This window comes from Spinacia oleracea, chromosome 2, assembly GCF_020520425.1.
Source record: "Spinacia oleracea cultivar Varoflay chromosome 2, BTI_SOV_V1, whole genome shotgun sequence".
Taxonomy (NCBI): Eukaryota; Viridiplantae; Streptophyta; class Magnoliopsida; order Caryophyllales; family Amaranthaceae; genus Spinacia; species Spinacia oleracea.
Genome location: NC_079488.1, coordinates 75,406,366 through 75,418,083, shown reverse-complemented (window position 1 = coordinate 75,418,083; position 11,718 = coordinate 75,406,366). Strand labels below are relative to the sequence as shown.

General features: G+C 36.4%; 1 protein-coding gene across 1 annotated transcript; it reads right to left on the bottom strand.

Moving 5' to 3' along the window:
- Window positions 1–1,203: 1,203 nt before the first annotated feature.
- LOC110792909 (uncharacterized mitochondrial protein AtMg00810-like) lies at window positions 1,204–1,972 on the bottom strand. Its single transcript, XM_021997727.2, has 2 exons — window positions 1,643–1,972; window positions 1,204–1,509 (listed from the first exon to the last, which is right to left on the bottom strand). The coding sequence occupies exons 1-2, from the start codon at window positions 1,970–1,972 to the stop codon at window positions 1,204–1,206; spliced, it is 636 nt and encodes a 211-aa protein (XP_021853419.2).
- Window positions 1,973–11,718: the final 9,746 nt, after the last annotated feature.

Here is an 11,718-nt window from a genome sequence, read left to right as displayed (position 1 = left end):
TAATCTAAACACCATCTCTAAAATGTCAATTTGCATTTTAAAAAAATAAACAATATTTTTTGGTCCCCCATATGCCACATGTCAATGATTCCATGCATGAAATTGATTTTCCATTTAGTGTTCATGAACACCAATTCTTAAATAGTTTCCCGCTTTCTTTCTTTTCTCTCTTCCTATTTATTGTACTTTATTCAATTCCCTCATTTGAACCCCAAAAATTGGTGTTTGATAAACATTCTCTTATGCAATTTATGACCCATAGGTTAAATATTGTAATGAGCACAGTTGCTAAAGTTCATTTGTTTGTCCCATCAAAAAAAAAGGTTCACGTGTTTGTTAATTTTATTTTTTAATTTATTTTACTAGGTAAGAAGAATGAACCCTACTTAACCAACACCTATCACAGGCTAACTAGCCCAGCTACGCTTCACTTCAGCACCTATCACGTGTTTGTTAATGTGTAACGATTTTTAAACCGCAAATAAATCAGTGTTTCCCCTGCTAGCTCTTTTACGTACACATGTATAGGGGGTGTTCGCGGTGGTTAATCATTCTGAACTTGTTTCGGTCAGCATTTTCACGAACAGTAAGCTTACCGTTTAAACCGGTTGCCGTTTAAAAGGTTAACCGCAGTTTCGTTACACTTATATGGTTAACCATAAACCGCTACTCGAATTTTGTTAATCCTTTTTTATTGCGTTTATCGTATTTATAAATAATATAAATACATTTGATATAAAAAAATAACATTTTGAATTTGAAGATCAAACAAATTGTAGGAAATGATCCTTGAATTGTTTATTCATTTGACTAGTGTATTTATACAGAGATACAACTAGGGTTTACAAAGATATTAGGGTTACTAATTAACAATATATACAATATGTTTATCACACCCCCGCAATCAAAGCAGAAGGTTCTCGTACGCTTAGACTGCCCCGAAAATCATTGAAGAGCACGCGCGGAAGACCTTTAGTGAAAATATCAGCGATTTGATAACGGGACGGAAAATGAAGGACACGAACGTGTCCCTTAGCAAACTTTTCACGTACGAAGTGTATATCCATCTCAATATGTTTAGTGTGTTGATGTTGAACAGGATTTCCGGAAAGATAAATCGCACTAACATTGTCGCAGTAGACCAAAGTAGCTTTGTGAATAGGGTTTCGGAGTTCCAAGAGTAAATTACGTATCCAACAAGACTCAGAAACCAATTAGCAACCCCTCTATATTCGGCTTCGGCACTGGAACGTGAGAGAGTGGGTTGACGTTTCGACGACCACGATATGAGATTATCCCCAAGGAATACAGAATACCCAGAAGTGGACCGTCTTGTGCCCGAACAGCGTCCGGACACCCTCCCCAGTCGGCATCCGAGTAAGACACTAGACTAGATGCAGGAGATTTGTATAAATGCAATCCAAAAGAAAGAGTACCTTGAATATATTGGACAATACGTTTCAAGGCACGTAGATGCTCATCACGGGGATCATGCATATGAAAACAAACCTGTTGAACAACATAAGATATGTCTGGTCTAGTGAATGTGAGATATTGAAGAGCTCCGGCAAGACTCTCGATACTTGGATGGGTCAGCGCATGGAGGGCCCGAGGTTGCGCTGAGCTTAGAATGAGTGTCAACTGGTGTAGAAACAGGAGCACAAGCTGACATACCAGCTCGCTCTATAATTTCTTCGGCATATGTGCGCTGAGAGAGAAATAAACCAGATGCATGTCGGGTCACAGCGATGCCTAGAAAATAGCTGAGGGGACCTAAGTCCTTCATATCAAATTCAGAGCTGAGAAGAGACATAATGTGACGCCTTAGAGCATCAGAGGAGGCAGTGAGAATAATGTCATCAACATAGAGTAAGATGTAAGCTGTGTCAGCACCATGATGAAAAATAAAAAGAGAATGATCAAATTTGTTGTGAGTAAAACCAACGGTGGAAACTGAAGGAAATAATGTCATTGGTCCAAGTATGCATTCAATGTTAAGTCTAATAAATGCGGTTCAGTATTAATTAACAAGTTAATAATTCAGTGAGATCAAGTGAGCTGAATGCCTAGCTAGAGGCCGCTTCAGTTCAAGTGGAATTAATGATATTAATCCACAACTTACTCTTGACTGAACCCGTAGGGTCACACAAATAGTACGTAAACGATCAAGTATTTAATGGCATTAAATACTCTATCTATGGATATTCGGAATCGACGGATCTTGGTTTCAGTGGGAGCTAAGATCGTCACAAGCAAGAAATCAATACTCCGGAAACGATGATATTGCCGGAAACGGAAATATGGATCGTATTGAAAATATAAATATTATCCAAGTCGTAGATGTTGCCGGAAACGGAAACATGGTACATATCGGAAAATATTATCGGAAATGGAAATATTGCCGGAATCGGAAATATTGCCGGAATCGGAAATATTATCGGAATCGGAAAATAGTTCCGGAAACGGAAATATTAAATATTTGTTCGAAACGGAAATTAATTCCGGAATCGGAAATATTAAATATTGTTCGTATCGGAAATGAATTCCGGAACCGGAAATTTAATCGGAAGCGTATCGTACGAATAAGCATCGGACGAGGCCTGCCGGACGTAGGCCCAGCACGAAGCCAGGCCATCGCCCAGCAAGCAAAGACGCGCGCCAACGCCCAGCCCAAGGCAGCGCCAGGCCCACCGCAAGGCAGGCCCAGCGCGCCAAGGCAAGGCTGCCCAGCGTGGGCTGCGTGGGCCGAGCGCACGCGTGCGGGCGCCCTCGTGGCTCCGTGCGTGTGTGTTTGTGTCCATGCACAATTCCTAAATCTATTAGGATTTGGTGTGTGATTAAATTCCTATTCCTATTAGGATTATTTAATTAATTAGAGTCCTTGTAGGATTCTAAGTTTAATTAAATCGTATCCTACTAGGATTCCAATTCCCTTTCCAAACGTCTATAAATAAGGGCCTAGGGTCATAATTTATAAACACGATTGAAGTATTCAAAGGGTAAGTTTTTGAAAGAAAATTCAGCCACACTCTTGCACAATAATAGCCGAAAATTCCTAAGCACCTTAAGGGCGATTCTAGTTGGTCAATCTTGAGGCGGATCCGGACGTACTTTGGACTATTTACGGAGGGACGACATTTGGAGTCCTAAACACTTGTTCTTGTTCGGTTCGGGCACAGCTAGGGAAGGCACGCTACAAAGTGTATGCATCTATACTATGCTAAATGATTATGTGTAAATAATATGCTTTCCTGGCTTTATGGTTTTTCCGCATGATTTATGTATTGTCATATGTATCATAACCTAACATTGGTATCACGAGCCTCTTATTATTTTCATAATCTAAATTGAATAAACATGGTTAAATATTACAAATTTGCAAGAATTAAAAGGGGTGATTAATTTTCGTAATTGTTAATTAATTGCAAATTGCGTTTAGTTAATTATATGTACGCAGTTTTTCGGCAGTTTCTTCGTTACTCATCCAAATCGAGTGATTTTTGTGTCAATTCCGCATGTAAAAGGCATTCTAAAATTTTGACAAAACTAGTATTTTTCGGCCGAATCCAGAATTCTCAAATTCGAAGCCTAACTATGACTTTTCGGAGGTTTTAGTTTTTCGAACGCAAAATTTTGTAAATTTAAGATGTTAAATTAAATATTTGCGATTCTTGTTGATAAATCTTGTATTTTTGATTGACCTACTGTATATGTTTAACAAGTTTGAATGCCTAGCCTTGTTAATTATGCAATCTAATTTGTAATTATGATTAATTTTTTGAAAATTGAAATAATTTAGAATTAATTTGATTTTCATAATTAGTTAGTAATTTAATTAGATACCTATGATTAAAAACCACCATAAAAATTGTAAATTTGTGTTAAATTTTAAATTTTTATGACCTAGACTTGAATCCATGTTAATCGGAAATCAATTAATTAATAAATTTTCGATTTTTCGCCCTAAAATTATGAAATTAATATGATTTATTAATTTGTCATTAATTCTGAAAATAAAATTTTTAATTTTTATGCGATTCGCTCATATAACTTGCACGCACAAAGCAATGGACGCTACGTGTTACCCTTAAGGGGTGTTGTATAGTGCGGGCATGCGACGACGAGCAAAGGAGCTCGTCGCCCATGCGGTACGAATGCAATGAGCAAGGCTATGGTGCACGAGCACAAGGCAGCATCCCTGCCTTGTGTCGTGTGCTGTGTGCGACGAGCGAGTGGGAAAGGGCGAGACCAAGGCAGCGACAGTCGCGTGTGGGCAACAGGCGAGCTGCGCCACGACGCAACTGCCGCGCGCAACGTGCGAAGCCTCGCGCGCAGCGAGCGCAAGCTCGCGTGCGACGAGCGCTACGCCCAGCGATGGTGAGCAGCGAGCGTGTTGCGACGAGCGCTGGCGCGTGCCTTGCGATGGTGAGCAGCAGCAGATGCGACGCAGCACATAGGCTGCGCGCACATGGCCAGCGATGGTTGCGTGCGTGTGGCCTATGGCTGTGCGTGTGGCCTATGGCTGTGCGTTGCGTGGTGATGGTGCGTGCCTTGAGTTACGATTAGATCGTTTTAAAATTTTAATTTGAAATTTTCAGTTTACGTAATTTTAATTAATTTTAAAATTAATAATTTAAATTATTTTCTCGGATTTTAATTTTGAATATTATAATTATAATAAATTTTATTTATTCTAATTATTTTATTAAAATTAAAATCATGAATTAATTTAAATACGAGTGAAAATAAATTAAATATGTGGATTCAATTATAAATTTATATGAGCTTTAAATTTTAATTAAATTTGTATGTTTCCGGTTAGACTAGAAATACATTTTTATGTTTAAAATTAGTAAAGCATATGAATTTATTGGTTTAAGTGGGAGCCCTTTTAGTCATAAACTCTTGATTAGGTCTACAAATCGTTAAGGTTAAAACAACTTGATTAGAATTAATAAGGACTGAATAATTTGTAGATTATTGGTGCCCTTGATTAATTGCTGCAAATATTTATGTGATGCATAACGTGTTTTACTAACCAGCTATGTGGGCCATTCATGATAATGAATGGGTGAATGGTATATATTGTATATGTACTGTTTTGCAGGTTATGAAGTGACTAGTATGGCCCAAATAGGATAGAAAATATGGTCTGCGTACCATTAATTTGAATGTAATTGGTCTAAAGTACCAAAATTGTTTTTCAATTCAAATATGGTATGCGTACCATCAAATAGTTGTAATTAGTTATAACTTATCCTATTTGAAGAAAATGGTGCCTCCCACGGAGATTTTCGAGACGGACTTTGAAGTTGAAGCTTTAAGATGAAGTCGGGCCATACTAGATCACATTTATCTTATGCATGCTTTAAGTTATTTATTGCTTTAAATATGTCTTAATTATGCATGAGATTGTGGCTTGATTATGTTGCATGATTAAGGATTTTAGTTCACTTAAAATCTAACCAACATAGTAAGAGCCTTAAGTTCCAAACTTAAAAATTGAGTTAAAAGGTGCCATGCCAAAATATACACTTGCTTGGATATCCTTTACATCAATCTAGTAATAGTTTTCGCTCAGCGAGGTGTTACTTATTGGTCATAAAGGGGCAAGGTACACAAATAATTGTGAGTACATGTTAGTTTTGGTGAAACTCAACGATATAAGTAAGGAGTCCTTTTATGTCGTGGCAAAATCGATAGGTTTACCTAATAAGTTCTTAGACGTGCCTATCAACCAAGAATAGTTTCTAGACTATTAGCAAAAGGTTTTTGTTTACCTAAGATGTTTTAGGATTGAGTCGACAAACTGTGCTTAATTCTTCAATGATTTTAGGGTCTTGGAATCATTTTATTCACACCTGCCGGAACAATAAATTCGAATAAAATGCTAATAACTTGTTTGAATTGCATGATTGCTTTAATTTTCAAGTTATTATTCATGATAAATGTTTAGACTTTGCATGCTTCAATGTATGTTTTAATTATTGGTTATAATTAAATATCTTGCACTGCAATAAATCCTTTTAGAAAGGTAACAGTGAATTTCCTAGATTGGTAGTGAATCCAAGAACGATTCACAGAAATGAGAGAAAGTGAGCAAATTAAAATGTACGTTTCTTATATCGACTTTTATGGTTGTTTTCGAGTATCAAAGTCGAATGGCGAACCGATTTGTGCTTGTGAATTCAAAATACAATTTAGTTTTGAGATCATAAAGCATTGAGTTTAAATGCTCAGCTTTACCAATGGTTAACAACCTAATATATTTGTCCATTTAATTCTCGAATGAGTCTAGTCCCTAGACATTCGAATAGATCGATGCTTAGAGAACTTTAGAAGCTTCTGGTAAGATCATCTAGTTGAAACAAAATATTCAACATAAATGGTAAGAACTTTGTTGGAGTGACATTGGACATGTCTAAACAAATTATAAAAGTCAACACTAGAGAATTCAATTCTTAAGGCTATTAGAAAGGGTACGAGAAATAGGAAAACAAAGGAACAAATGAAAGGAATTTACAATTCCGTTTCTACCTATAAGTTTATGTTTAAAAGAGCAGTGACCTAGCAATCAAACTTCCTTGGTATCATATACCGCTTGAGGTTCTTACTTTGGTAATAACTCAAACAATGGAAGCTAGGATACACTAATGACCTACAAGTGGGAAATGAAGCATGGCAATGCTACATTAGTTGTAGGGTCATCTAGTTTGTTTTAAGTCCTTTCAAAGGCTGGAACTTAATGGCTATTTTGTTCCATAATCAGCATACCTAAATTTCTGTTTTCAAACACAGAAAGACTCACATTCAGAAGAACAAAAACAATGCTTGTTTGTTTGTTTGAATGAAATGGTCATTTACGGGTTGAGTCAATATGCTTGATTAAAACAAACAACTCTTTAACAATAAGAACTTTACTAGGTTCAAATCAATCTCTTGATTTGAGTTCCACTAACCTTTAGCATTGTTGCTTAGACCATATCAACAAGTTAACATTCAAAAGCTCTATTTTGATGGACTTTTGAAAGTTGATTGATTTCTAGATCAATTTAAGACAACTAGTCTTACTTGTTGAAAGTAACAAAAGATATGAACTATTGTTAGAACGCCTAGACAATAGAGTTCAAAGCTAAAGAACGATTTTATGACTTTATTATTTCACATGGATTTGAGTGAATATAAGTTTATTTACTCAAAGTGATATAAGTTTGAATCTGTTTGGCTAGTTCAAAGATTCAGAAGTATAAAATCCACTTGGTAAGAAATCATAAAGATCTAGGATAGATCATGTTGATGATTACTTGAGACCAAATATGATCATCAATGATTGTGTGTTGTAATTTCACAATCTAGGTCCATAAGATATGGCATATCTTAGTTGGAATAATCGAAGTCAATTAGTACTTGATTCGATTAATGATGAATCATAAAGACTTTTCCTATAATTTCTAAACAAAATGCTCAACTACCACCAAACTAAACCAAATTCGCCAAAGCTATTGAAAAGTAATTTCAGTATATCTTTTCATAATATATCTAAAGAGTTCCTCAACTCAGTGGGAGCTTAGTGTTTGTCATTCGAAAAATTAAGGCCCAAATATAGATATATGTTTCATTGTGATTTATTCAAATGAGACACAAGGGTATTGTTTCTACCACGAATTTTTGAGAACATAATGTTTGTTTGCTCGAAATAATGTCCTTTTGGAGATTCGTTTCCAAAATGACAAGTGGGAGAAAATAGACCTCGAGAGTCTTCGAGGTGAACAACAAACATAAACGGACATTCTGGAGGCTTTTCGAAGTTCTTTAGAAAATCCGAACACGTATTCTTTAAGGACTTTAGAAGTGGCTTTTAAAGAATAGATATCTCTTCGAAGACTTTTATAGGTGCTTCAAGGAGAACAGAATATTCAAAGGACTTTCAAGTGGCTGTTGATATTCTATCGTTTGATGTTCTATACCCAAGTAGGCATAGAGTTCAAGTCACTGAAACTATAAGATTCTTCGATTAGATAGCAAAGAAACATATAGCTCAGGTCAATGAAACTATGAGATTCTTATATTAGATAGTGAAGAAACCTACAACTTGCAGTCAAACTATTATCATGTAGATTAATGAGTTTGTGACCTGTAAGAAAGCTATGACGAAACCCAGATTCCCTAAAATGGTTAGAGGCCATATATAGACTCAAATGTTTTAAATGGTTAGAGGCCATAAAACATACTCAATGTTTTGATGACAAAATTGAAATTTTGTTGATTTGCAAGAATAGTTTCACACCTATTGGTTGCAAGTTGGTTTTTAAGATAAAAACAATCAAACATAGAATTGTGTTCACACACAAAGCTAGATTAGTTGCTAAAGGTTACAAGCAAATTCACGTCGTGGATTGTGTTGAAGCCTCATGCAAAATCGTAATGCTTAAGTCTATAATTCAAGCAATGATTGCATATTGGTACATAAGGCAATTGGATGACAAAACACCTTCCTCAGTCAAATGTTGGAAGAAACTATGTACATGGCATGTCATAGGATTTGTGGATCCAAATAAATGCTTGAAAAGGAATGCTAGCTTATGAAATCTAAGTACAGATTTAAGCAAGCAATTGGGAATTGGAACTGTATTTTAGTGAAGCTAATAAGTATTTTAGTTTCATAAAATGTACATGATTCTTATAGATATATAAGAAGTTTAGTGGGAGTACATAAAAACTTAATTGGTCCTGTGTGTATCACACACATATCTCTCTATTGTGAAATAACATTCAAATGCTAATGACTTAGATTTGAAATTATTCATCAATGATGGACCAAGGCGAAACTTAGTACATACTGGGTATTAAGATCTATTTACAAAGATCTTATATTAATGTTTTGGATTAAGTAATGGCATTTACTAAATCAAACACGAAAGACTCCATTGGAGATATTCGACCCATGTGAATAAATCTAAGTAAAGAATGTTTGAACTATGTATAAGCATTTACTAAGTTAAACATCAAAGGATCTAAGTAAGATTCTTAACCTATATTATATGTCAAAGAATTTAGCTGGATTTAGTATCTACTAAAACTAGATGAGCTAAAGTTACATGAATAGAATTTAATTGGGAATTATTCTGCAAAAGAATTTATCATGTATGATATAATATGAGGATCGCCAAAATGTATCGTATGACTTTAGGCATGACGAACATATACCAATCTCTATTGATCTAAGTGAAGATCAACTAGATTGAGATCAAGAAAAACTTATGGTACTTGAAAAGGTACATAAGAGTAGTTCTTGATTCAAGGAAATAAAGATATGCTAAATATTGATGCTACAGGCATAAACACTGGCAAAGGATCAAGAAATATTCCTTTGGAGTTAACCATTGAGAAAGACGAGCTAAAGAGCATCGTGTTTTGAAATGGCAACATGGATTGGAGACCATGAGTTGTTGCGTGGGAAATTAAAAATAATAATTTCTATGTTCAAGATATAGCTGGAAAGTCTTCCACAAATCTGTGAACTGCTTGGATAAGTAATTCCAAACAAAGCGTCACTAGCAACCTATAAAGTTGAAGTAAAAGTACTTATTGCCTAAGAAGCAATAAAATATGGTTGTTTATGTTAAAGAGTTCTTCACTGAACTGTTAGGTTATGATACATATGACATTACATAGATCATGCGGAAACAACCATTAACCCAGGACAACATATTATTTACACATAATCATTTAGCATAGTTTTAGATGCATACTCTTTGTTGCGTGCCTTCCCTAGCTGCGCCCGAACCGAACAAGAACAAGTCTTTAGGACTCCAAGTGTCGTCCCTCCGTAGATAGTCCACAGCACGTCCGGATCCGCCTTAAGATTGACCAACTAGAATCGCCCTTAAGGTTCTAATATTTTCGGTTAGGTAGGCAAGAATATTGGCTGATTTTTCTGCTTAAAAATCTTAGTTTTGAATACTTGAAACTCGTATGTAAATAATGACCCCTAGGTCTTTATTTATAGAGTTATGGAAAAGGAATCGCAATCCTAGTAAGATACGAATTAATTGAAATTAGAATCCTACATGAATTCTATTTAATTAATTTATCTAATTAGGAATAGGAATTTAATCACACACTAACTCTTGCAGTTTTAGGAATCACGCATGAGCACAAACTCACACACACACACGGCAGCCACAAGGGCTGCCCATGCGCATGCGAGCAGCAGCCCATGCAGCGCGGCCCACGCATCCGTGGCCTTGGTGCGCGCTGGGCTTGTGGCGTGCGTGCTTGCTGGGCGATGGCCCGGCTTCGTGCTGGGCCTTCGTCCGGCAGGCCTCGTCCGATGCTAATTCGTACGATACGCTTCCGATTAAATTTCCATTTCCGGAATCTATTTCCGATACGAACAATATTTAATATTTCCGATTCCGGAATTAATTCCGTTTCGAACAAATATTTAATATTTCCGTTTCCGGAATTATTTTCCGATTCCGGCAATATATCCGATTCTGACAATATTTCCGTTTCCGGCAATATTTCCGATTCTGGTAATATTTCCATTTCCAATAATATTTTCCGATACGTACCATGTTTCCGTTTCCGGCAACATCTACGACTTGGATAATATTCATATTTCCGACACGATCCATATTTCCGTTTCCGGCAATATCATCGTTTCCGGAGTATTCATTTCTTGCCTGTGACGATCTTAGCTCCCACTGAAACCAAGATCCGTCGGTTCCGAATATTCATAGATGGAGTATTTAATGCCATTAAATACTTGATCCGTTTACGTACTATTTGTGTGACCCTACGGGTTCAGTCAAGAGTAAGCTGTGGATTAATATCATTAATTCCACTTGAACTGAAGCGGCCTCTAGCTAGGCATTCAGCTCACTTGATCTCACTGAATTATTAACTTGTTAATTAATACTGAACCGCATTTATTAGACTTAACATAGAATGCATACTTGGACCAAGGGCATTATTTCCTTCAGTCTCCCACTTGTCCTTAGGGACAAGTGTGCATTTCCTAATTCCTTTGTCGCTCGATGCTTGCTCTTGAACATAAGGTAAGAGTTGTCATCCTTATTATGTCCAGAGGTGTTCCTCGGTTTCAGAGTTCAACTGATCAAATAAACAGATAATCATAGCCTATGATTCATCCGAGCACGGCCATGCATTTCACAGTTTCTAGCTCTCCGAGTGGCCTTGTACAACTTTTAAGCATCTCATCCCGATTTATGGGAGGACAATCCCAATCTTGCGATCTTGAGATTAGACTTCGTTTGATAGGTGATTACCTGAGCGTTGCCTTTATAGCCTCCTTTTACGGTGCGACGGTTGGTCAACGTCAAAGCAACCAGTTCTCAAACAAGTAATCTCAAATCACTCAGGTATTGAGGATTTAGTGTCTAATAATTTTAATGAAATTTACTTATGACAGACTTTCATCTCTTACAGTAAAGTTTCATAGGTCTTGTCCGATACTAGTCTTCCCAAAGTAAGTATCTATGCAAATGATTATGACATTGCCATGTCCACATAGTTCAAGAAACAGAACTACTAGTCATCTTGCACTCTAATCGTCTAACGTTTTCTATGCGTCCAATTTTATAGAAAACTCCAATTAGGGACCATTTTCAACCTTTGACATTCAAGTTCACTTGATAGACATTTCTTAGTCACAGGACTGGTCCTGACAGTCTATCTTGAATATATCGTCAA

What these genes read in the sequence shown, in the direction of transcription:
- LOC110792909 (XM_021997727.2), bottom strand. Translation starts at nt 1,972, where the DNA reads ATGACATTATTTCCTTCAGTTTCCACCGTTGGTTTTACTCACAACAAA. An exon ending in GTGCTCCTGTTTCTACACCA is followed by an intron (nt 1,510 to 1,642) that starts GTTGACACTCAT and finishes GTTGTTCAACAG; the next exon opens with GTTTGTTTTCATATGCATGA.